Source organism: Panonychus citri, unplaced genomic scaffold, assembly GCF_014898815.1.
Source record: "Panonychus citri isolate SS breed McGregor unplaced genomic scaffold, ASM1489881v1 Contig00092, whole genome shotgun sequence".
Lineage (NCBI taxonomy): Eukaryota > Metazoa > Arthropoda > Arachnida > Trombidiformes > Tetranychidae > Panonychus > Panonychus citri.
In genome coordinates this window covers 968,802-996,396 of record NW_026515497.1, presented here as the reverse complement: position 1 = coordinate 996,396, position 27,595 = coordinate 968,802, and the positions used below count along the sequence as shown (strand labels likewise).

Sequence of the window (27,595 nt, the reverse complement as noted above, 5' to 3'; positions counted from 1 at the left end):
TCATTTATCATCGTTATAATTGTCGATTCAATTTTGTTTGTTTATTTGATTGTTGTTGAACAATTAACCAATCAATTTAAATGAAAATGCTTTTGATACCCAATTTAAAATAATAATAATAACGCTGACAATTAATAATCATCAATGAAATCGTAATTAATGTTAACCTTTAATCAAATTTGGATAAAACTTAATTGTAAATGATTAAAACTGAACAAAAAAAAGTTGGGAATTAATTAATTAATGGTAACAACAATAATCATCATAATGATTATTATGATTTTGATGATGATGATAATGATAATGATAAGATACAATTGAGTTAATTACTAAACGATAATAATAATAATCAATGAATAAAACTCAAATTAATTAAATTGTTTGGTTGTTAACTAATAGTAATCAATTGTTTCAATCTAATTGTTGTTGTTGTTGTCGTTTCTTGAAATTGATTTATAAGTAAAAAGGATGATTAAGTTAATTGTTGCCATTATTGTGATCAGTTTTTTTTTTCGTGTCTTCTTCTTGTTAATTGTTGTTTGCTTGGGTAAAGTTAATTAAAGATAAAATTAAAATTGGTTATTGTGTGTGTGTAATTAAATCGTTGATGATTAAAGATTAGGAATTGATTAGTTTGTTTGTTGGAAATTGTTTCTTATTGTAAAAGATTGAGAGGGAAAAAAATTGTAGCCAGAAAATTGTTCAAGTTAATCATGATTAACTTGATTGATGGTTGTGGTTGTGGTGGTGGTGATGGTGATGGTGATGATGATCAGATGATAAAGATGAGGATGAAGATACAAAGATGATGATTACGATGATGATTTGCTGTTAGTAGATCAATACAAGAATGAATCTGATTGATTATTATAATTCATTCAATTGTGAGAGGGAAAAAAAAGTTTCGAGTTGATTTGAAAATCTCCTATTACCATTAATGTTATTAATATCATTGCAGTTTAAATTTAGTTGTATCATCAGGATTGATTAATCATCAACATCATCAGTAAATATCATCCTTGCCATCTTAATCCTCATCTTCATCTCCATCCTCATCCTCATCATCATCATCATTGAAACCCGTTGGAAACTGTTATCTGTTAGATAAAAAGAAAAGAGAAAAATAAATCAACAGTTAGTTAAATTGTCAATTAATTGCTGGAGATTAAGGATTTACGATTAACAATTGGATTAACGATATGAACATATTGTTGGAATGGAATTGGATTGGAAAATTGATTCATTCTGATGACGATTAAAATGAATAAAGAAAACTGATTACATAAGATGTCAGTTAATTGATAACAATGATTAAGAAAAAGTTAATTATGTTTATCAAAACTCATTAACTCTCTTATATTTATCCCAATGGAATCATTATTGGAACTTTTTTCTTCATCATCTTGATTGTTTCTATTCTTGATTCTTTGTTGGAATCGATAGTAAATAGTGAAACTTAATATCGTAACAATTTCCTGATGATATTATTGAGAAGGTAAATCATTAACTCGATACTTAATCAACACGAATTCTTATCAATGGAAATCAGAATATGAAGAAAAAAAATAAAATGAATGAATTGAAATTCTCACAGAATTTTCAATGTGAGAGATAATTGAAAATCTCTTGCAAATAATAATCATAATCTCGTATTATTATTTAAATACAATTCGGTGAATATGCAAATGTAACATGAATGATATCTCATCATTATCATGATGAATTCTGATAAGGAAAAAAGTTCCAATGAATAATAATCCAATTGAATACCTGGTGGGGGAAAATTTCTCATGAAAATGATTACAATTCATAATAGGTTATTCAGCTTGTATGTATTACTTATTTAATGACACAATTAAAGAATTGAATATGAACATTTTCCTTGGAACTTTTTTTTCCGAATTCCAAATTTTTACTGCAAACAAATTCGAGATTTGATTTTCGAAGCAAATATGAAAAAAGTTCTAATTGTAAACTTTTCTTTCTCTTGGTGTTATCATTTAATTCAATTGTTGTTTTCTCACTGATTATTGTTTTTATTTGATTAACCTAATTTTCTGAATTGTAACTTGATGATTATTAATGTTGTTGATTTTTATTAATCATCTTGATGAAAACAACAACAAAAGCAAAGTTAATTTAACTAAATTACTTTTCAATGGTTAACTAATCAGGAAATTGTTGACAATTTAAATTTTTCATTCTAAATTGTGATAAACAAAACTTTGATTGTTTTGTTTAAAATTTGACCTCATTTTTTTTTACTTGCACATCTAAATCAATTAATCATCGTTATGATCATCATTACAAATTTGTTTACAATTTAAAGTAAATCATTGAATGAGTTTATATTTACTTATGCTGATTGTTAACAATTAGTAGATTTCATTGGTTTAAACGTATTGAAATTTGATATTATCATCATGATTATCTGCTGATTGTTAACAGTTAATCATATATGACATTTAGCTATTGATCAAGTGTTAATTGTTGTCAAAGTTGTAATTGATATCTTTGAGGTTTAATCACCAACAATCAGGTTAATCATAATAATCAACGATGATGAAAATTTATATTTATATTTACTTTCTGATGATCAAGTAATTAGAGTAAATTACTTGGCCATTTAATGGCCAATACCAGAGACAATTACATTTACCCTTAACTGTAATAATAGGAAGGGCTAATCGTGATTAGAATAACCAATTTAGCCTGTTAATTGTTAACATTAATTGTCCAATGATGTTAACGATTAAATCGTTAACTTTGTGTACGACAATCAACAAATTGCTCCTCACTTTGAACAACTAATTGTTCATAGTGAATGATCAATGATTATCAAGAGATAATGATTAATGATATTGATTATTGATTAAGGTGAATTGAGAGTTAAGTTGATTATTAATGATAATCAAAAGTAATCAATATAATAACCTGATATTGGGTCAACATTTGTCTGGGTTGATATTTTCACCTTCATTGATGCTGAATTTTTCATCCTCATCATCATCATCTTGTATAATATTATCATTCATTCAATAGGATGATGTTGATGATATTATCATGATAATCATGAGCATCTGAAAATGAAACGGTTTCAATTCAATAGGCTTTGAGATGTGAATTTATTCAATCTGTTTCATTTTTCATTCCTGTTCATTTTTTCAAGTGAAGATGAATGAAATCTTTTGTGTATCATCATGAAAATTTCATCATCATCATGAAGATGACAACAAAAAATGATGAATCTGATTTCTAATACAACTTTCAATTCATCTATTATATATATCATATAAAACCAGAATTACCATTCAGTTGATTGATTTAATTTCCCGAAGAAAATAAAAATAAACTATCTAAATTTTCACCAAAAATCATCATGAAAAGTTTCAAGACAAGATTAAGATAATTTAATGAGATTGAAATAAGCTGTTACTTAATATTAAAGCTCATTGAATCATCATGATTCTGACATGAAGATAGGAAATGAATATTTTTTAACCTTAAGGTGAAATATTAATAAATCATCACCATGACAATTTGGAATCACATTTTTCACTCATCATTCAAATGTTGAGAAAAACTTTTTAAAAGTTAATTAAATCGATATGATATCAAGAAATTAAGTTAATTACTGTTGGGAGAAAGGTAAGAAACTAATTAACAATTAAATTTGAAATTTCCATTCCAGGTAGAAGTTGATTGGATCTGTCAATATGGGAAAAGAAGACGAGAAAAAAATAATAAGATAATAAAGATGAGGATGAGGATGGAAACGTTTACTTGTCACTTAAGATGAAGTAAAAATGTCTACATAGGAATCACAGGTTCTCATTATGATTATCCCTCTCTCTCTCTCTCTCTCATCTTTCATCCTCATCATCTTCAAAGTGTATCTTTAACATGTTCACAAAAATCTTCCTCCTTTAACCTAATTTCCCTTTCCTGTATTTCACTTACAATTTTTTTCCACCCTCCCAGTAAACCAGAATCTATTGATTTCTATCTCATCATCTTCATCTCCATCTTCATCTTATATGTTAAGTGAGTTACTCAAGCAAAGAAGGTGAATTCAGATAGATAAAGATAAGATTCACTCAGAGAGAGAGAGAGAGAGAGAGAGAGAGAGGCAAATATATAACTCTGAAAGTAAGATCAACGCTGAACCTCAACAGGAATCCTCAGAATTACCCACCGACTCAACCCACTCCCATCAACCAGCATCTCCCATGTTAATATCAATAAGATGAAGAGGAAAACAGTTACAGTTTGATGCTTCAATAGATGATAATATTAATGATGATAAAATATTCAATCCTCACCACCTTCACTCAGGGAGGTTTTCACTCCCAGAAGTAGATTGATTATATTGAATTGATCAAATTTATCGGTGAAAAAAGGATGAGGATGCTAAAAGATTGGCAGAAAAAAAGTAAGATGAAGTTTTTTTTTTCTCGAGCAAAAAAAAGTTTTAATTTCCTTTCAACTGATTTGAAATATTGATTGTGATTAAATTGATAATAGTTTTGAGGTGAAAATAGTTAACATTGAGACTTGTTGTTAATCAGTTGGAATACAAGAAAATAAACTCACAACAATTAACTGATTGTATTATGATTAACTGAAAAGCTTTTTATCACTTGTAAGGTAATTGTTGTATTTGAATTTATTATTTCTCGTTTTCATTGATTAAACTTTTTTTATTGTTAATCAATGTTTCAATTGGTTCTAATTTAATTGTCATCTATTATGTATTTTTTTTTGGAAAATAGTTAATTATTAATGATCAACTTTGGTGAGATAATTTGAAATGAACAATTTAAAATTAACTATTAATGAATAGTCTTGATAATAATGATATTGAATGGAAAATATTTCTAAACAATCAAGTGACTATTAGAGTTGAGTTTTAAATTGTTGTTTGACTAAATTGCCTTAAGTGTTAATTTAATTTTTCTTTCTCTAAATAAATTACAATTTGTATCATGTATTTTTGAGATTGTCATTAATTTGATTGTAAGTTTGTTCAATTAGATTTGGATTGATGAAAATTACAATTACTTGATTAAGTGGAAATACAAATTGAATCTAATTGAATTGATTGATTGTTTTCTGAATTGTTTGTAAGGTCTAATTTAATTCACGGGGATGAGGTACAGCACCCTTACAAAAATGCACCGAAGTAACGATCGACTGCTAAGGCCTAACAATTAGAGCGGCGGTTCATAGTCTGATGACCGTGATTCCGATAGCGCTAATGTAGTTGAGAGATTGTTTGACAATTCGAATCATTTTTATTTAACAATAGAAACACATAGAGAGAGTAGAGGTCAGGTAAATAACTTGAGGAAACGGAAAGAGAGGAAGTAAAGGGATTAACCTTTAGAGTAACCAATGTAAATAGAAAAAGGGTTGACTTAGAAGAGAATGAGAGTAAATCTTCAAGTGAAGTTTAAGGTGAGAAGAACAGGTAAATATACTGAAGGTAAACAATTGTAATTGGTTAATAATAATTGTGCGGGAAAAGAGAGAATTTAAATAGTTAATTGTTTACAATTAAATAATTTGGGGAGAGAGAAGCCTAATCGAAGCGTTTCCCTTACAGAGCCCCCTCACAAAGCGTCGATTATGACCTTAAATAGGTCTAATGACGTTCGTAAGCGTAGAAAAGGCTTCGATCATACTGATAAGGAAAAGGTCGTTTTGATGATGGTTCACCATCAATGAAATCTTCAGAATAATATTTCTGATCCATTAGGGCTTTTTCTTTATCTCTCTTTGATAACTTTGGGTTAACTTTGATAGAATCAGGCCAATCTTTAATTTGCTTTAAAACATCTTTTAAAAGTCCGCCCATGTTGTAGTTAAGAGGCCAATGGTAACCTCGATATCCTGTTTTGGTGAATCTTGGTTTCGTTTGGTATAATTGTAATAAAGTTTGTTCAATTCGAACCATATCAATAAGATACAACCAAAGGGTAAAAGCTGCATCGATGATGGGACAATGATAACTGTCCTGAAAAATTTTTCCAAACAAGATAAAAACACTGTATCTTATTCCTATTGCATCTCGAGATCTGATACGACAATTATAATAATTAGAAACATCCACAATTCGTGGGAGAAAATAATAATGATCTTTGGGTGTAAGAAATAAATCGGATAAATCAGCTATATGACCAGCCAAAACAATTCGGTCATATCTTCTTAGAATTTCAATTACATCCTTTCGAACCTTAGAAAATCCTGGAGCATATTTAACATCATCCCATGTTAAACCATGAAAGACAGTTTGAAAGTCTTTATTTGCTGATGATGGATGACGGATAAATGAATTAAAAACGACTCGATTATATTGATCAATTATCGATATCCAAACAGGTACATTTTTATAAGAACCATTTTTCATTATAATAGTTTGTTTCTCAATGTCCATTGAACAAACTTTCAAATTAAAATATTTTAATTTGTCAACAGCTGATGCGATTTGTTTTGAAAATTTAAAAGGAGGTGACATCAGGTTGAGAGCAGGTAAAGATTTTTGATAAATGATTTCTTGATAAATCTTGGTTCTCTTGTTCTTTTGATTTTTGTTTACTCTTTTGCTGTACTTGGTTCGATATAAAAGTCGAGATCTCGCTCTACCTTTAAGAGTTTGTTTAGTTTCATCGGTATGAGCGGAAGGTGTTTTCGTAATTGGTTTGTAGGTTCGTAGATCACTAAAAACGTAATCACTTGTATCAGAATTATTTGATTGTTGAGATGAGGAAAGAGATGATTGAGAAGATTGTGTAGATTCAGCAGATTGAGTAGATGTTGGAGCAGAAGGAGAAGATTGTTTATTTGATGATGGAATTGGTGGTGGACTTGGGATCCTTTCAATTATTGTTGTTGGTCGATTGGTTGGTTCAATTGACGGAATTGATGAAGAAGGCGGTGGATCGTTCCAGTCACAACACTGATCATCTGTTGGTCTGATAAATGTAAATTTAGGAGGAAGAATCACAGGAGTAAATATTCCTTGTTTTCTTGCTCTTTTATTTATCTTTCGACGAAGTCGAGTTTCCGCTTTTAATGATCGGGAACTAGAAAATGTATCCCAATCTAGTTCTTGAGATTGTTCTTCTTGTGATGTTTGAACTTCTTTTGATGTTTGAACTTCTTGTGATGTTCGAACTTCTTGTGATGTTCGATCATCTGATGTACATAATGAAATTTCTTTAGTTTTATTTATTGCTGTAATTATATCGGTTTCTGATGATGTAGATGATTTAGTTGAACGAGGTTCCAAAGGTGAACCTAATTTTTCGAGGAGAAGTTCATATGATGAAGGTTGAATTAATAGTTTTTCTGGAAGAATTGTTGTTGTTGAGGTTAAGGTTGATGATGATGATGAAGGAACTGGTGAGTTTGTTGGAGCTTTGGTAGATTGAATTTGATGATCAATTTTATTTTTATTTATTCGTTGAAGATATTCTGTTGGTGTTAATTTCTTTCTTGGTTGAGTTGATTCAGATTCTGATGATCGTTTAGATGAAGAAGAAGATGAATCTGATAAATTTGATTCATCGTTATCGGAATACATATTTTTTAATGATTGATCAGCTGTTTGTCTGAATAAGGCTTGAATATCTGATTCAGTAAACTCTTCTTGAGTATTTTTATCGATGAGAAACGATTCCAAATCGTCATTTTGACGCTGATCATCTTTGGTTAAAAATGTTGAAGCGACATTGGTACAGTCGAATTTGAATGAAGTGTTTTGATGAGAGCATTTTTCTGAATGTTGGTCGATTGATAAATAATTGTCTTCGATTTGACAGTTCTTGTATATACAATTTACATTGAGAGATAAAAGAAAATCTCTTTCTTCTTTATCTAAGGGATTTAGTGAAGAAAAACCAACACCATCAGGACCACAGAAACCAAGTTGACACATAAAAGATTTTCCAGTTAATTTTTGTTGTGTCACATTTGGGGTTAAAGGTAAATTTCTAACTGCTTGAGATAAAATATGAAGAAAATAGGAGCAGTAACGGCAATAAAAGAAACCACAGTCGACACATTTCATTGGTTTTCTTGCCAATTGATCACATAAGAGACAAATTTGACTAACTTGCTCTTCTATTTGGTTCTTTAAGGTGAATCCTGGAGTAACATTAACTTTGTCGAAAGCGACTGATAATTGTCTCTCGGTAATTTTGGGGAAAACACTTAACACTTTAAGAGAAATTAACTTTTTAAATTGTCCAACATTTAACTCTTTAATATTGTTATTAGTTTTATTAACCTCGAAAACTTCATCATGTTCATTTGTTGACATCTCTTTGGCCATTTTAACTTTTAGTTCCGAGTTAACAACAGGTAAATTACTTTAACAAGTCCACCACCAATATCCGATGATCTCCGTGAAGGATGAGCACATTCACTTAACACTTGTGGTCGATATTGGGAAATGTTGGGACTGTTAATGTCAGTTTAAGGTAACATTACCTTAATTGTAACATAACAAAGGGAAACTAATGGCTGAGATAGTCGAAGGAAAGATTTCCTTTGTATCTATTTCAGTGTTAATTCAACGATTTGTTGAAGAGGAAAAGGAAACACTGAATATTTAATTGTTTGAACAATTCTGGTGATGTGAAGTTAATTCTGGTAATGTGATGTGAATTCTGGTGATGTGATGTGAATTCTGGTGATGTGAACCAGAAAAGAAAATCAATCAAATCAATTTCTAAAGAGCATTTGAAAAGCACTTGAAGGTTAACTGAAATTTTCACTTGTTAAATTTTCTAATTGATTTAAATTTGTTGATTGATTTGAATTCTCTTTTAATTGTTTAGGGTAATCTTACCCTAATATCAATTAAATAACTAATCTTAATTGATTGTTTAATTAAGAAAAAAAAATCACTTTTTCTAAAAAGAAAAATTTCTAACAGAAACACGTTGTTGTCACATTGGTGGACAAAGAGAAATTAATTGTTCTTTTTGAAGAAGAAAATAAAATGTCTAATTAGACAGAGAAAAAGACAGAGAAAAGAAAGAGAAGAGAAAGACAATAAAATAGAATAGAACATTTTTGGTGGGAAAGAGTTTTCTTTCTATTGCGACTGCGCAAATCTATTGTTCTCTAATTAAAAAGGCAAAAAGGTCATCCGACCTTTTACTTTTTTAATTAATTAATTAGTTAATTAATTTCAATTTTTGTGATTTGAATCTTATTGATTATTGTTAATTAAACGATGCTCATCATTTTGATACTAAATTTATGAAAATCTATCGTATGATTCTGAAAGAATCTCTTGAAGAAAATTTGATGATTTGGTTCAATGGCAAATACAAAGGGTAAGAATTTTTTCTTTGTTTAAATTGTTAATTAGATCTTAATCAAAAGAGTAATCTTACTTTTTGATTATTGATCAATGAACAGATTTTCAAATTGTGCTAATTGATTTGTTTCTATTTGTTTCATGTGTTTCATATGGCGATGAGTTTTGATTGGAAACATGGAAACTAAAATGGAGAATATAAGGTGATGAGTATTAAGTTCAAATTCGTATCGTTTCTTTCTTGTCTTTGTTACTCAATCAAAAGTCGTTTGACTTTGATTTTGAATTTGCTCAACTTTGAATTTAAGAATTAATTAATCAATTTAATTTAGAGATTTTTAACGATTCTAGGCTATTTAAGTAAATGATTGAAATCGAATTTGAATGAAAGGAAAGAGAAGAATTGGATTGAAGGATTGACTTAAATGTGGATCTTAAAAATTAAATGTGGATCCTTGAGGTTAACAGATTACTTGTAGAGATTTTCATTTGTTAATTGCTGGTTTAATTAATGATCTTGTTCCTATTGTTAATTATTGAATTCGAAGTTGTCAAATTTTTCTTTTGTTTTTTGTTTAATTTATATGAATTTTTACTAATTCTTGTTTTAACTTTGTTTCTCTATTCAGATCAATAAACCAACGGAATTAACAGTTGAAATTTTGTCCACAAGGAAGGAAGTGTAAAGAATGCATAAGAGTCATCTGACTCTTAGCGATTGATTGGTACTGACAGGGACAAAACAATGGTCATCTGACCGCTGTTTGTTTCTCAGCTTTTCATTGATCTTTTTATCGACCAAAGGGTTGATTTGTTACCTCGTAAATTTGTCAATTTCAGAGTTATCTGACTCTGGATGCGATTGATGAGAACTTTTTCTTTTAAATTTAAAAGAAAATAAAGAGAAAGAGATGATTTGAAAAAATCATTTCTGTTTCTTGGCTTAATTAGGAGAAAGGAGAGAGAGAAAGAGAATGAATTAATCAATTAATTATCTCGGGTGTTGACTCGTCAACATCATCTTCTAGATTTGTTAAATCTTCTGTCTCTTGAGTTTCTCCAGCTAATTTTAAATTCTCATAATTAACTTTGATTCTTTTACCTTTCTGATTAACAATAAGAGCAGCTGAATCGTAAGTGTCGATTACAATGTAATCGCCTTTATAAGGGGCTGTTAGCTTTTTACCTCTGAGAGAATTTTGAATTTTAACATTTAAAGTAACTTTATCACCTATTTTAAAAGGAAGTGGTTTGGGTTGAGTTAGATCAAGTCTTGTTTGCTGAGCCATAACCATTCTTTGATAATTGTCTTTTCTTAACTGTTGCAGTTCTTCAGGAGAAGTTGTAGTAGTTTGAATGTCCAATTCATTCAACAACGGGGTATTAGGCAATTTTCCAAACAAGAGATAGTAAGGTGAGGTTTGAAGATTCTCAGAGTAAGCTGAATTGTAGCTTAACACATGATCAGTGATCCACTGATCCCAATCTTTAGGTAGAACAGTATACATGTTTATCCTGTTACCAAGAATTCCGTTGAGTCTCTCAATTAATCCATTCGATTGAGGACGATAAGGAGAAGTAAATTGTAATTTAATTTTTTGTTCATCGCAAAACTCCTTGAAAGCGTTTGACCGAAAACATGGTCCATTGTCAACTTGAACTGTGTTCGGATGACCAATGAATTGAATTATATATTTTAAAAACTTGATAGCATCTTTAGCTTCTTGTTTTTTAAATGGTTGAGCGAAAACATATTTAGTAAAATAATCAACTCCAGTGAACAAATATTCATTTCGTTGAGTTGAGGAATGAAATTTTCCAACAATATCTATTTGTAACCTTTCCAGAGGTTGAGTGGGAATTGGCATCTGATGCGGTCTGTGGTTATTAACTGTAGGGTGTTTAAACTTTATACACGTTTCGCAATTAGCGATTTTGGACTTGAGCCATTCGTCCATTTGAGGGAACCAAAATAATTCTTTCATCCTCCTTGAGGTTGATTTGTAACCAAAATGACCACCGATTGTTTCAGTATGCATTTCCTTGAACACTTTATCTTGCAATGATGCTGGTAACACAATTGTTAATTTATTTGTTGATGATTTACGATGAAGAATACCATGTTTCATTACGAAGTGTTTTGCCAATAGACCTTTTGCCAATTGTCTAATTGTTTGTTTAATGTAGATATCTTTTTGTTGTTGCTTTTTAATTTCAGAATTATCGCTCTCATTAGATTCATGATCGTTCTCACCATAAATAATGAATTTAGAAATTAATTTATCATCAATAATTTCTGGTTGACCGATTTGTTCACCAATTTCTCTTGCAATTTGTTTAGAAAACAAGATCCATTCTTGTTTGTTTTCATCTTTGATCATTTGAATATCATCACAATCGAAATTTTTAATTAGCGATTCTTCTTTGTTCATCCAATCGTGATTATGAATGAGTTGATGAGGGACTTGATGCAAATCGTTGCAAAGAACATGACAATTGTCCTCATAGGCAAATAGTAGATATTTGTAATAATCTTCTTCGTTGATTTCTCCAATCTTCTTGTGACGCCATTCACTTGATCTGGAGAAGCAATCAGCAGGATGAGTATCTCCTTTAGCATATTCAATCTTGTAATCGTATTGGGACATTAACGCAGCCCATCGATGTAATCGAGCGCATTTAAAATTGATCTTTGGCAAAGCACAAAGAGCGCAATGATCGGAAACGATCGTAAATTTTTTCCCACTTAGATAGTGTGAGTATTTATTAACAGCGACAATAACAGCGAGACATTCTTTCTCTGTTATTGTATAAGCAAGTTGATACTTAGCAAGTTTCTGTCCAAAATAAGAAACTGCTCTCCATTCATTGTTTTCCAATTGTAACAACATTCCACCGACAGCAATTGATGAAGCATCAACCATTAGCTTGTGTTGTGCTTCAGGTTTAAATTGTGATAACATACAGTCTTTGATAAGAGCATCTTTAATCGTTTGCCAGGCTTTTTGATGATTCTTATCCCAGGTGAATTTACCTTTATTCTTCTTTGAACATAGTTCGAAAAGAATTGATGCGATTGTAGCGTAATTAGGAACGAATTTAGAAAGATAATTGAATAGTCCTAATTGACTCTGTAGACCTTTAACATTTTTAGGGGGTTGAAACTCTTTCAATCTTTTAATTTTTTCTGGATCAGGACGCACTGATTTACCACTAATTATGTGTCCCAGAAACTTCACTTCTTTGTGTCCCCATTTGCACTTGTCTGGCTGAACTTTCAAACCGATTTGTTTGATTTTGTTAAAAACAGCATGAGCGTTGTCGATTAATTCATCGAAAGTTTTTCCAAAGATGATGATGTCGTCGATATAAGCTAGACAGGCCTTGTAAAGTAGATCGCCAAAAACTGTGTTGACAAACTGTTGAAAATAGGCGGGGGAATCAGCTAATCCCATCGGTAGTCTAACATATTGAAATTTTCCCATTTCCGTAACTAGAGCGACTTTTTCTCTTTCTTTCGGAAGTAACTCTATTTGGTGAAAGCCTTGAGCGAAATCGATTGTTATGAAATATTCATATCCGGCCAATGCTTGGATATGATCTTCGATATTAGGCATAGGGTAGCTTCGAGTTTTCATTATCGAATTTAAATCTTTGAATGATGTGACTAATCGATAATCGATTTTATTAGGTTTTTCAACAAGAAAAGCAGGTGAACCTCCAGGTGAATTCGATGGTTCAATTATTCCATGAGCCATCAACTCTTTGATCTTTTTATCCAAAATTTCCCTTTTCATGGGACCAAGGCGATATGGGTTGCATTTTGGAATGGGATGATTACCTAAATCAATTTGAATGTTGATCATTTCAGCTGGAATACATCCCAAATCGTATTTGTGAGTTGAAAAGACTCCGTGAAATTTATTTAAAAAGCTGATCATTGATTGTTTTTGTTGATGATTTAAATTAGATGAAACTCCTTTAATGATTGTTGCTTGTAAATCGGAAATATCGGCAGGGAACTCATCTTTTCGTAGATCTAATTTTGCGTTTTTAATTGCTTGATTATACTGCTCATCTGACCAGAGGGCTTGATTATCATGTTGGTCTAATTTTTGAGGTGACTGTTGATTATTATACAATGGTGAATGTTGATTAGTTGATGAATGTTGATTGATTTGTGACTGATTGTAATTGAAGATCTGTTGATTGTAATATGAAGATTGTTGTTGATTGTGATTGAAGGTTGATTGTTGATTAGGTGATTGTTGATGTTGGTCATTTATTGGTGATGATATTTTTTGATGGTGAGCCGAATGAGAACCAAGGTCATATGACCTTGTTTGATTTGGCGTATTTGATGATTGTGTTGAGTTTGATGAGGAAGAGAATGGACTGTGATTGTTTATTTTCGCAGTAGAGTGGGTAATTCTCTGCTGGGCCATAGAGTCTCGGGAATTGAGTGCTAAACAAATAGTTGTAACAATCGATACCAGGTATCCGCAAGGTAACCTTCAGGGGATATCCGTTTCTCGACGGTTTCCAACCTTGATTAGGGGCAGCTTCCAGTGTTGTATTCGACCAGAACCAGAAATTTCTACCTAGGATCATTTCCACAGGTAATTCCTCAAGCACGAAAACTCTGAGAGGGTCCAGTTTGAATGGATTTTCAACTCTGAAGACTATTTGAGTTACACCAACCGCTCTCACAGGTTTATCTCTTCCTGATAAACCAAGAAATTCATGACGACTTTGATAAATCGGGATCTTTAATCTGATAGCGAGATCTTTTCTCATGAATGTCGAACCAGAACCAGAATCTAATAGGGCTTCTGTTCGATTAACAAGTGTTGAATCAATATCAATTGTTACTCTAGGTTTCTTTAGAATTTGATTTGGATTGATTGATTGAATCATGAAACTTTGATTCCTTTCATTATTGATTCTTGTTGGACAATTTACAATTGAATGTCCCGTTGAGGTACAATATGTACAATACTCATTTCCGTTGTTATTTGTATTATTGTTATTGTTGACATTGGGCTCGTTGTTGATTGGTTGTTGAGGATTTGATTGACGATTTTGATAAGGTTGACCTTGATTAGCTCCTTGATTATTTGATCGTCGACCTCTGTTGCTTTGAGCACGACCTCTATTTGACTTGTTGTAACCATTTGATGAATTTTGCCTTTGATCTTGGCTTTGCGAAGGACTTGATCTAACTCTTCCTAAATTATTATTGTTATTGTGAGGGGTTGAGTAAGATCTAGATGAACGGGAATTGTCTCTTCGGGGGGTTGAATCATTATTTGAATTCTGAGAATTGTTATAACCTTTTCGGTTATTGTAAGATTGGTTTCTTCTATTAGAAGAACCAGAATTGTGACTTTCATCGAGGTTATTTTCTTGTTTTAATTTATTAACATAAATTATCAAAAATTTTGTTAATTTATCAAGAGAACTGATTGCGCTATTGTGTCTTAATGAGAAACTTAAATCATTTGGTAACAAATGAAAAATCAGGAAAATAATTCCTTTATCTGGTATACCAGGTATAACTAATCTCGCTGCTTCAGTGAGCTCAAAAACGTAATCACTTGGATTAAGGTTTTTGGTAAATTTCTTATTAAATAATTTCTCAGTAGCGTCAGCTATTTCTCTTTCTCCTACAAAGCTATCTCTCACTAGCTTTACTAGGTTCTTGAAACTAATGTTTCGATTAATTTTTAGGATCTCATCAATTAATTTATGAATCTCATCAGTAACTTGAGCGCAAAGAGTTTTGATTGCTAATTTGTCGGGAATTTCCATGAGGGAAATTCTTCTCTCTAATTTATTGAGCCATTGAGAAAAGGTAAGATTACCTTTTTCTGCAAATTCTTCAATAACTGATTTGAATTTGAAACCTTCAGGGATTGGAGACGGTTTGTGAATGGCCTTAGAGGCTAACCTAATTGGGTTAATTGGGCGATTAATAAACTGTTGATCATTGTTTTGATTATTAACAGTTTGATTGTGGTTGTAAAATGATTGATTGTGAGTATTTGGAGACTCATAACCATCACTAAAGTCATCTTCGTCGTCATTGACTTGACCTTGTGGGTTAGGAGTTTCTGGAAAACATTCGTAATACCTTTTAATTTGTATTGCCGAGAACTCTAAATCTTTCAAAAATTCTTTTTCGAGACTCTTACCTTCATCAAGAGCGTCTTCTTTGATCAATTTTCTTAGATTTTCTTCGGTAATACCGCATCTTCTTATGCGACGATAGATTTCAGGGCAGTCAAGCCATTTAGGGTCGACTTTTAAGGTTTTATCGATGAGGGAATAGGAATCAATCGAACCACAAATGTAAGCTTGTGTAGTCATCGCTTCACGGATGACTCTTGTGATGTAAGCTTTGCCTTGTTGAGCGTCATTGAATTTGAGGCCATAAACGTTACACAATTTTTCTCGATTCGCTGGATCAGCAATGAAATCGCAAACAGTAACTGTTGATTCAGGATCAATCATTCTTGTTGAATCGTTGAATGTCCAATCGAGAATACTTTGTTTATAATTGATGTGATGGTTGTAAAATTCGATGAATGACTCACTCAAATTTGGTAATGACTTTGATTTAGACAGAGAGAGATATTTTAACTCAGTTGATGAGGATGAGGATGATGATGAAAGATCCACTTTCGTGATTTGATAAATTGTCAATTCATTTAACTTATAGCACTTTCAGATACACACTAATTATTAGTAGAAAACGAGGTTGTTTAAATTGACCACGTTCGCCTTTTACAAGTTAAGAAATGGTCAAAACTTATAAAAGTAAATGAGGAATCTCCACCATTTGTAAGGTCTAATTTAATTCACGGGGATGAGGTACAGCACCCTTACAAAAATGCACCGAAGTAACGATCGACTGCTAAGGCCTAACAATTAGAGCGGCGGTTCATAGTCTGATGACCGTGATTCCGATAGCGCTAATGTAGTTGAGAGATTGTTTGACAATTCGAATCACTTTTATTTAACAATAGAAACACATAGAGAGAGTAGAGGTCAGGTAAATAACTTGAGGAAACGGAAAGAGAGGAAGTAAAGGGATTAACCTTTAGAGTAACCAATGTAAATAGAAAAAGGGTTGACTTAGAAGAGAATGAGAGTAAATCTTCAAGTGAAGTTTAAGGTGAGAAGAACAGGTAAATATACTGAAGGTAAACAATTGTAATTGGTTAATAATAATTGTGCGGGAAAAGAGAGAATTTAAATAGTTAATTGTTTACAATTAAATAATTTGGGGAGAGAGAAGCCTAATCGAAGCGTTTCCCTTACATGTTGATGCAAATTGATTTCAAATGATACTTGATGATGATCAGGATGATCAAGTACTAAGATGATGAGAGGATGAAAATAAAGGTGAAGATGAGGATGATAAATATCTCAAGTTCATTGATTATCATCATGATTGAGTTTGATTCAAATTCATTTGCTATCATTACAAATCAATGTGATTATTTCAATAATATTTTTAGACTATTCTGAATGCTCAATGATGATGAAGATGAAGATGAAGATGAAGATGAGGATGAGGATTCAAGGGGATGTATTTGTATAGATTTAATCAGATTATATGGTTTTCTTCATCTTGATTATAACAGAAATTGAATCAGGAAAGAAAAAGGAAGAAAAAAGTTGCTCAAGATTCAGAGGAAATGCCAGAATCAGATAATAACATGAAGATGTATAAATAAGCAAAGACAATAAAAGTAACAACAATCATAATGATCTTAATCATAACAATCATGATAATATTACATGATGATGACAAGTTTCAATCAATGAGATTATCGATCAATCAAAAAAAAAAGTAAAATAACAAACAAAATCATAGAGGGAAAAACAAATTTAAACGTAGCTTTTAATAAGAAATCAACAATCAATGATGATAATATTATGATGAAATTGTTATCCAATGGGAAAATGACCATTGGATTGAAATGGTTTTCTTAATGCATTGGTCACTTTATCCTTTATTGACCATCAACATAATCATTCCTATCGCAATTTATCATGGTTATTATTGTATTTGTTTTTTTATTATTATTATTGTTACATTATCATTATTACCTTTAGATAATGATACTACAACGTAATGTTACAATTTTAACTACAATTAAATTGTTATCAAATTGTTTCGAGCACCATGATGACCATCATCATGATGGTGAGTGAATGGGAGGAGGAGGAGAGAGAGAGATGGATAAGGTTGACAGTTATTTATCTTTGAGATGTTACATCAAGGTGGACATTCAGTTGTGAATGACAGGGGATACAAATTGAAATTAATCTGAGGTTTACTTTTCCATCCTCAATCCTGTTCCTACCTGGAATGACATGAAAATCACCCAAATCTGAGTTGGAATCAAGAGATAATCAAAGAAGAGAGAGAGAGATGATAATTTATCTTCATCTCTCTCACTCTCCTTCATTTCAGTTTCATCTCACTCAACTGATTCTACCTTTTGAACATCATCATCATTATTATCATGATAAAACTAATCGATAGTCAAAAGTTTACAACAATCATCTACACCTTCACCGATAAAACTACCATCATGAAAATCAATGGATAATTAATTGAACTTTATCAACATCAATCAAAATCGGTTGATCAAATTTACTTGATGATAATCAAAACACAATCAACCAATAGATTTACCGAGTTGGATTAAAGTTTCTGGTTTTTTTTTTGCTTTTCCTTTTCATTGAAGTTGATGTAAAGAAAATTGATTTACTAACCATAGAAATTAACTAATTTTTCAACAATTAAATCAATGATTAATGATTAACCTATTGACCTAATAACCTTACACATGTATCAATACAATATCCAAACAGTGATAATCAGTTTTGGTCCAATGAATTTTAGTTGATCAACTTTCACATTATCAACAACAATTAACTATCTCACAACCATTGATCTGTTATATTGTTAATCACAACAACAACAACAACAATAACAAACACTAGATAATAATCAAACTAATTGCTCATCTCTAGATATTTATTACAATAAATTGTAACGTTGAACAATTAATATTAATATTTAACCATTGGTGAAATTTATTCAATAATCATGAGATGATTTCATGATGAGATATCATTGAAATCCAAGTGTAATAATAACTAAATGTTACCAAGATAAAAATTGTTATAAATGTAATGATAATTAACCGTTAATCTTATAAAATAATAGTAAACATTAATGATAATATTGTTGATGATTATTTTAAGTAATCAAGATAATCAGTAAGAAAAGAGTAACAGAAATTTATTGATTATATTACTCTAATTTGTAAAGGTAATCGTGATAATCATCATGATAGTCATGGGTAATTGAATAATTCAATATTGATCAAGTTAATGATTAAACTATGATAATGGAAGAGGAAAAAAAAAGTTCTGGTTAAATTAATTGCCAATGTGTTAGGAGATATGAAAGGTTAATAGTAACTAATGTTTGTATTTATCTCTTATTCAGAATCACCATGAATCTCAATCTGTTGAACTTTCTCTTCCTGTTCAGTTATTATTAGATTATTCTGAGTTATTCTAATGGTGATTTTTTTGTTCTTTTCTCTTAATTAAATCAATAATTAAAAGTAATTTCGATCAACTAATCAACGGTGGAAAATATTTCTTCCTTTCAATGAGAATTGGAACTGGAACAAATTTCTTTCTCTTTTATTCTCAATTGTGAACGAAAAGTTTTTCGATCACAATTGAGAATTTGAATTGTGAGAATTTAGGAAATTTCCAGTTAATTCATAATCAAATGGGAGGGAATTGAGAATTTGAAATGATAATAATGGTGGAGGTGGAAAAGGTAATGGTAATTGTGGTAAAAGTGATGAGGATGCAAAAGATTTTGTGAGCATCACGAATGAGTAAAAATGAAATAACGATAGACTAACATGTTCTCAGCATCTTTAGACTTTGATATTTAATTGAAAAAAAAAGAAGATGATGAAAGAAGATGATAAAAAAAGTAGAGCCTTGACTGATTCAAGATTATCATGATTCTGATTCTGATGAACAGAAGGGGATAAATCATGGAGCAGAAATGTGAAGAGGTTATAAGGTGAATAGATGAAAGGAAGATGTAGATTTTGATAATTACCAGGGAGGAAAAAAAAAGGATGAAGATGAAGATAAAGATGACAGGATTTTGATGTAATATCATGATAATCATGATCAGAATGAGGAAATGAAATTCAGTTCAAGGTAAAAAGCAAAACAATATTAACAGAAAAAAATAATAAACATTAACCAAGATGGATAATAATTATCACGAGGATGATGAGCAAGATGATCATCTACAATTGATATGTAATTATAAGTGAAGATAATTAGTTTAATTACCTTTTTTGTTATTATGATTAATTAACTGGAATTGGTATCAATCCTTTTTTACTTCTCGACGTGATTTGTATCCTCGAAAAGTGGCCTGAATCTTGGTCGCTGCTTTTTCAACATCAGGATCATTTAAATCGATATCGATCTGAAAAGTAAAGGGAGAGACAGACAGAGAGAAAGTGAGTGAGTGAGAGTGAGAAATTCAATAAGATAATGATGATTATGTGATCATGATGATAATCACCTGATAAAATAAATGCAATAAAGGTAAATGTTTGATTGTGAATTGTGAACATTTAATCTGAATAAAATTACATTAAATTGGGAATCAATGGATGAATAAGTTTCTCATTTTAGATTTTGATTTTATCCTCTTTTTTTAGCATCTTCCCATTTTCTCATCAATTTTATCATCACGAAATGTTTCATGATGAAAACTGATGAGAAATCAGTGTAACCATGAGATTTTTTTTCTCAGGTATTCTAAACATTGATTCAGTTTCCATTTCATGTAATTCTCAGTAAACACTCATTAACAGTTTCCATTCAAATCCAAGTAGCCTTGTAGTATTTGCCTAACCCTAATTGTATTTCAACTAATTTGAATTAACAAGCAAACAATCAACCAATTTAGTTTTAAGGTTCATCATGATGATGATCAAAATCATCATCATCATCATCATCATGTCTTGAATACAATTATCCATCGACATGAAGCTTAATCAGAATCAATTATCATCACTATTAACTAAACAAAAAGTAGAGTAAAAATATTTAGTCTCCACTTTTACCTGATTAACTTTAATTGTTTGCATACAGATTGATTATTATCGTGTAACAGTTAATTGTCAATTTGCTCATCTTATTATCATTACCTTGATAGTGATCAATGATAACACCCAAAAGTTATCATCTTTTGATACAACTTTTTACCTTGCATTTGACATCTTATTGTTGTACTATCATCCAATAATAACAATAACCTACTTTACTCAATGATGATGATAATCATCATCATGATCATCATCATGATAATGAACAATTTAAATACTATCAAGTGTATGAATCTGAATAGTTTCCGCCTAGTTGTATGAACATATATCATATTTGTATGTTACTATTATTTAGTCTGTGGGTGAAAAAAACAAATTTTCATATTCTCAATGATGTTTGGGTGGAGTTGATTTAATTTAACAATCAACTAATCATCATAGTCTAGTTGATTGTCAGAAACAATAATAATCGTAATCATTAAAAACCATTAACAATCAGGGAAAAATTGTCAACTTGGAAAAGCAAAAGAATGAAGAAAAACTTTTTCTATGTGACAACTTGACCAGTTTTTTTTTGCTCTTCTTGTTGTTGTTTTTGTTGATTAAATTTAATTAATTAAAACATAAATTGAGTCTTGAGTTGTTGTTGTTATTACCATGAAGGGATAATTACAACAATTACAATTGTTAATGTATTAGATTAATTTAATTATAATGAAGCAGAAAAAGTTTCAGTTACAATGGTTAATGTCAAAATCTGAAATAAGGTTAATTGTTCACATGGCAACAAATTGTTTCACTTGTTTATGTTGTTTAATTGTGATTAACAACAATTTGATAATCAGCTGATTATGATCATGAATAAAAACAAACACAACTCAATTAACTGGTACTAAGGAAAAATTATTAATTCATCTAAATCATATTGTCTCCGGTTGATTTTTAATTGTTGTTAAATGAAGGGATGAAATTGTTAATGAGAACATTGAAAAACAATATCAACTAATTACAATTAGAGTTAATTGTTATAATCCATTTGATAAGGATAATTTTAATTTTATACTCATTGTAATTGTGATTGTGTTTGTTGTTTTGATCAATTAAAAGTAAGACTCATAAGATATTAAATTGTTGATGATTAATTGTAATCATCAGGCATATATGTATGTATGTTAATGCTATTAGTTAATTGCAGGTAAATGTCAATGTTTAATTGTTGCTGAATTTGTTTATATTAACTAATAAACGATGAAACAATTTAATGATTAGCTTTTCATAAGTTTGCATTAATAATGATTAACTAAATTATTACCTTGATTTAAGAATCAAGTTAAGATTATAATTAATTTGATTATTTGTTATTAATGGATAGATATGAAATTAGCTGATTGTGTTGATCATATGATGCTGACTGATTAAATTGTTAGCATGTTGATATGATTAATCAAATTCGGAAGCAATTGGTTAACTGTGATAGTCACATAACAATTTGTATGTTGATAATCAAATTATTGCATTAAAATTAGAGGTAAATATTGAGCAATTAAGGAATAGGGAGAGAAAATGGAAAACAACAATTAACTAAATTAAATGATTACAATTAAGGTTAATCATCTGATGGTAATAAACAAATTGAAAATGAAATGAAAGAAATGATTCTTAATTGTTAATCCTTGAGAATTGTTTATCTAATCAATTTGTTGATTGTTTATTCATTTACGATATTGGTTAATGAAAATGAATCAAGTCAGTCACGAATCCACTAATTGACCAACAATCAATCAATCAATTGATGGTGATTATCTTCATCTGATGATGATGATGATGATTATCATCATTATGAGAATACTAATTGAAAATTTTGAAGAATTGGCAGAAAATAAAGTTATCATGTTCCATGGGAAGTTCACCAAAAACTCTGACCTGAACCAGAATTTTCTTGGGAATAGGAAGAGAGGAGGAAAAAAATTTCGAAATGAAAATTCTGGTTAATAGTATGAGAGAGAAAAAGAGATTCATGATAACCATGTATCTCTTTTACTACCTAAAGATTAATTCTGATGATTAATATTAATAAATCATCATCATCATTGTTGGGATGTTGATATTTTCACAAAGGTAACATCGTAATAGAAAAGGATAGTTACATGGGAAGTAGAGAGAGAAAATATCGATCCACCAAAGCAGAAAGAATAATAGTATTATCATTAATATATGTTTTCGAATAATAGATTTTTTCTTCGAGTTTCATGTGAATTCATGATCCTTTCTTTTTCTCTTTCTTTGGTGAAAGAAAAGAGAAGAAAAAAAAAGATGAAATGAAAGAGAAAAACAAAATTCTAAATGTGAAAGGTAACTAGGGATCATTTTCATGTTCGAATTTGTTTTCTTCTTTTCCAAACCAATTAGTTGGAAAGCGAAATCTTCTAGTCATTTATGGAATAAATTTTCTTCTATTGAATTTGGAATTTTTTATAATAGAACAATTAACAACTTACTGAATCACTTCGCTGGATTTCTTTGGGTTGTTCCTCATTTTCAGGAGTCTTTTCCTTAACTTCCTTCCTAACCTTGTATCCTTTGAATGTTGCTTGAATTCTGGTTGCAGCTTTTTCCAATTCAGGATCAGTTAAATCGATATCCATTGCACAGAAAATTGTTAATTTGTTGATTACTTTTCGCAGAAATTATATATTGCAATTAGGATGGAGTTTGAGAAGTTGCTGATGATGTCGATTGTCAATGAATCAGTAACAGTTTTAGATCAGAATTTTAATTCCAAGTCAGAGAATATTTTTCCCTATTCAATTGATTCTGCGTGTAAACCAGAGTTTCCATCTACTAGATGATTATCCAACTATTCATATTATTGGAACAATTTTCATTAATAACACTGGTGTCATCTGTTAATATGAAAGAGAATCTGTTATCAGGGAGAGTTCAGCTGAGGGGTGGAAGATTGTTCGGAAAGGTTCAGCATCAGAGAAAAAATCATCTGAGCAAAGTGTCGTGATAACAATGATCTATGACGATCGATTAGATTACTTGAAGATGGAGCAGTGGGTCCAAGAAATTTCCAAAGTCCACCTCCTGAACCGGTACTTCCAAAGCCCATCGACGGTTCAGTATCTGTATCAGTGTCACTAAACTTTTGATCGGTACCATGACCAGCAACTCGATTCACTGGTTAAAGTTTACGTTGTTGGTTTTCTTTCAGCACTTTCGGCTCGAGTTTCATCATTTGAATCTGATCGGGTGATTGGAGCATCGCTACCAGAAGCCACCGGGTAATGAGTAACTTTACTCTTCTTCTCGAATCTACTAAATGAACCATTAGCACTTTTCTCTGAGATTATCATTTTCTGATTCCGTGTACAAGCCTTTTCCTTGGTAAAAGTGACCTTTTTACAGTTTTGGTGACGTTCGGTGAGAGTTTATTCATTCACTCATAGCTTTTTTTCATTATTCCAATTAAAAAGTGGCCTAACGTTCTAAACTTGGTCGAGTTTAGTTCAACCTAAAGGCTTTACAAATTTAGAGAGCAAATTTATCAACTGTTATTGTGAAAATCTAATCAATTGATTAGATTTCGATAGCTTAAGTTATCAAAATTGTTCATTTTCATAATAATTTATGTAAATAAACTCGTTACAAAAGTATCAATATTGATTCTGACATCTTTACCATGATTATCGGTTTATTATTAATATTTTGTGATAAGATGTAAACAACTCACAATAATAGTGATAAATTGTTATTAAATTGAACGCAAGGATAATTAATCTTCAAATGATATGTTGTAACTAATTTCTTACAAGTTCAACTTGGAACATTTAATCTTGATGTACCTGAAATTCACACAAGATGATTTCAGAATTATGAAGATTCTAGATTTGGGTGAATTAGAATTACTAATTAAAGTGAAACTCCGTCAAGATTAGATTAGAATTGTTCAGTATATAAATAGTCAGAGATTTCGATAGAAAACCAAGTTGAACCTAAGATCTTTCGTTAATAAACGTTGTGGTTAATATTCCCTTTTGATTTCCACTTTCGATTCTTTTTCGAACTCAAAAATGTCCATCCAATTGTTTCACACTAGTTTATCTCCACCATCTCGAGTCGCTCGAGTTTTGGTCAAACATCTTGGACTGAAAGTTGAAGAAAAGGAGATCAATCTCATGGCTGGTGAACATCTTAAGCCCGAATTCACCTCAGTAAGTATCACAACAATTAACTTCTTATTCTCAATTGGTATTTCCAAATGATTTAATCTCGTCATTACTGAATTTAGATCAACCCTTTCCATGTTGTTCCAACTCTTGTTGATGGTGATTTTGCTCTTTGGGAAAGGTAAACAATCAGCTGATTATTTGTTGATTTCGATTGTGATTTTTGTTTCTTATTCCTCTTCTAGTCGAGCTATTTTGACCTACCTTGTTGATAAACTCGCCCCAGGTAATTCACTCTACCCAGCTGATCTCAAGGCTCGAGCCACGATCAACCGATGGTTATATTGGGACGCTGGTACTTTATATGCTACATTGAGTGCTTATTATATTCCCGTTTTCCATGGCGGTTCCCTGGTCCCTGAAATCAGTGAAGTGTTCAAGAATAAGGTCAAAGATTTGGACAGTTCATTGGAGAAGACCAAATATGTTGCTGGTGATAAATTGTCAGTCGCTGATCTTTCAATTGGAGTCACAATTAACTTTGCATCCGATCTTGGGATCGATTTGTCAAATCTTTCCAATGTTAATCGGTGGATCAAACAGTTAGAAAGTGACCTAAAGGCCGACACTTGGTCAAGTTTGGTCGATCAACCAAATAACGCTCTTGCTGGTTTTATTAAATCCAAAGCTTCAAAATAAGATCAATCTTTTCATCTCACTAATTAATGATCAACTAATCTCTTGATGTAATGATAACCTAAATTATCAACAGTTGACTATGTTTTCAATTGATAATGAATGAAATAAATTCGTAGCCAAATTAATCGGTGATCACTGATTCCAATATAAATTGTCACCTTGATTATTACTGTTCAATTTGATTGTCACAAAAATATATCAAAAATTTCTGTTGATTAGACTGAGATAGTACTAGCAATCAAATAATTGATTAAATTGCCAGCAATTTCCAGGTAAGATTAAATTAATTACTGTTTATTTTTATCATTCTGGTTGAAATAATAATCTATTCAACCTAAATATTAATCACTCTCAATAATATTACAATGATAATCAAATTGAGGAAACAATTAAAACCAGAAATTTATTACAATCAATTCCTTAATTAGGACTATTAGTGTGGATAGTTAACTTAATCATAACCAACAATAAGGACTAATTGTAATTATCATTACGATTGAATCTATGAAAAGATAACTTGATTTCTGGACAATATTGAGCCAATTAAGTGCAAAATTTAACTATCGGTTAGAAGATTAATATCACAACCAGAATATCAAATTAATGAGCAATTTAATTGTGATGATTATTATTATGAGGACAATTTATCAGATGTACTAAATTGACCAGAATTGAATTTGATTTACTATTAATAAGTGTATATTGGGAGATGATTAGTTAACCATCGTATCCGTGTAAACCAGCAATTGGATAATTGTTGAGTACATTAGATAAGATGAAGATTAATTGTCCTTATGAGAGTAAATTGTTAATGATTGTTTAATTATCTTGATTTAGATTTTCTTTTTCCACCAGCAATTAAACGCCCGAAAATGATTAAATTTTTGTTCCCATAATGGAAATAAATACAAATTGATTTCCATTGATTCCTTTCAATTAGTAAACTGTCACCAATCAATTTCTTTATTCTCACAAACAGTAAACATTTCAATTGTTCGTAATTAGTTAATTTCTCCCAATAATTAACAATGTCCATCCAATTGTTTCACGCTAATTTATCTCCACCATCTCGAGTTGTTCGGATTCTAATTAAACTTCTCGGTTTAAAGGTTGAAGAAAAGAGATCAATCTAATGGCTGGTGAACATCTCAAACCCGAATTCACCTCTGTAAGTATCACAACAATTAACCAAAATGATCAGCTAATCATATTGATCGATGAAAATACCTCAAAGTTAACGATGCAAACTTATTAACGATCCGATTTGGTTAAGCTCTTGATTGTCAATTTCGATTCTATTGTTAATTGTCTCTTTGATTTTCTTTTATTCTTTGATTTAGATTAACCCTTTCCATGTGGTTCCAACTTTGGTTGATGGTGATTTTGGACTTTGGGAAAGGTAACGAATTAATGTTTACATTTCGAATTGTTTTTCGGGTGTTTAATTGTCGATTTTTCTATTCTCATTCATAGTCGAGCTATTTTGACTTATCTTGTTGATAAACATTCATCAGGAAACTCACTTTATCCAACTGATTTACAAACTCGAGCCACGATCAACCGATGGTTATATTGGGACGCTGGTACTTTGTTTGCTTCTTTGGCTGCTCATTTCGGACCCATTTTCAGAGGCGGTTCCCCAGTTCCTGAAGCTGCTGAACTGTTCAAAACAAAAGCTAAAGATCTTGATAAATCATTAGAAAATACTAAATATGTTGCTGGTGATTCGTTAACTTTAGCCGATCTCACAATCAGTGTTAATATCACCTTGGCTTCCGCTGTTGGAATTGACCTCTCAAACCTTACCAATGTTGACCGATGGCTTAAACAGGTAGAAAGTGACCTAACCTCGGAGACTTGGTCAACTTTGGTCATCGAACCAGCTAATGCTCTTGGTGGTTTTATCAAAGCCAAAATCGCATCTTCTTAATTGTGATTGTTATTAAAAAGTTTCAAGTTTCAATCTTAATAAAAAACTTCTCGTTCATTTCAATTTACCGCAAATTTGTGTCGATATTGAGATTCCAACGTTTTGATAATATATTTTGACTTCTGAATTGCCATTCTTAGTACAAATCGAGACTTTTTATCATTAGGTAATTAGCAAAGTTTTTCTCAATCAATGTTTCAACATTAATCGTTGAAATGATTGTTGTGCTCATGACAAATTCATCATGATTTTGATTTACAATATAAAAGTAGTTAGCAAATTG

At 30.8% G+C, this 27,595-nt stretch overlaps 3 protein-coding genes across 3 annotated transcripts; 1 reads left to right on the top strand and 2 right to left on the bottom strand.

Annotated features, from left to right (window-relative positions):
* Positions 1-150: 150 nt before the first annotated feature.
* On the bottom strand, positions 151-23,280 carry LOC128387613 (sperm surface protein Sp17-like). Its single transcript, XM_053346833.1, has 3 exons — positions 23,010-23,280; positions 19,745-19,883; positions 151-1,097 (listed from the first exon to the last, which is right to left on the bottom strand). Exons 1-2 carry the CDS (start codon positions 23,154-23,156, stop codon positions 19,782-19,784), a joined length of 249 nt encoding a protein of 82 aa, XP_053202808.1. The 5' UTR covers positions 23,157-23,280; the 3' UTR covers positions 151-1,097; positions 19,745-19,781.
* On the bottom strand, positions 5,128-8,773 carry LOC128387611 (uncharacterized). The gene has a single exon (XM_053346831.1). It carries the CDS (start codon positions 8,333-8,335, stop codon positions 5,645-5,647), a length of 2,691 nt encoding a protein of 896 aa, XP_053202806.1. The 5' UTR covers positions 8,336-8,773; the 3' UTR covers positions 5,128-5,644.
* A 1,156-nt stretch (positions 23,281-24,436) lies between the features above and the next one.
* On the top strand, positions 24,437-27,379 carry LOC128387686 (glutathione S-transferase theta-2-like). The gene is given in 7 exon segments (XM_053346930.1): positions 24,437-24,728; positions 24,806-24,864; positions 24,929-25,379; positions 26,411-26,495; positions 26,498-26,550; positions 26,723-26,781; positions 26,856-27,379. Coding segments are annotated over 7 exon segments (1,305 nt in total). The 5' UTR covers positions 24,437-24,587; the 3' UTR covers positions 27,313-27,379.
* The last annotated feature ends 216 nt before the right edge of the window (positions 27,380-27,595 follow it).

Bases quoted from the DNA above. Each gene is read 5' to 3' on its own strand.
- LOC128387613 (XM_053346833.1), bottom strand. From the start codon at position 23,156: ATGGATATCGATTTAACTGATCCTGAATTGGAAAAAGCTGCAACCAGA. The intron at 19,884-23,009 runs GTAAGTTGTTAA...TTTACTTTTCAG, and splicing joins AAATCCAGCGAAGTGATTCA to ATCGATATCGATTTAAATGA.
- LOC128387611 (XM_053346831.1), bottom strand. From the start codon at position 8,335: ATGGCCAAAGAGATGTCAACAAATGAACATGATGAAGTTTTCGAGGTT.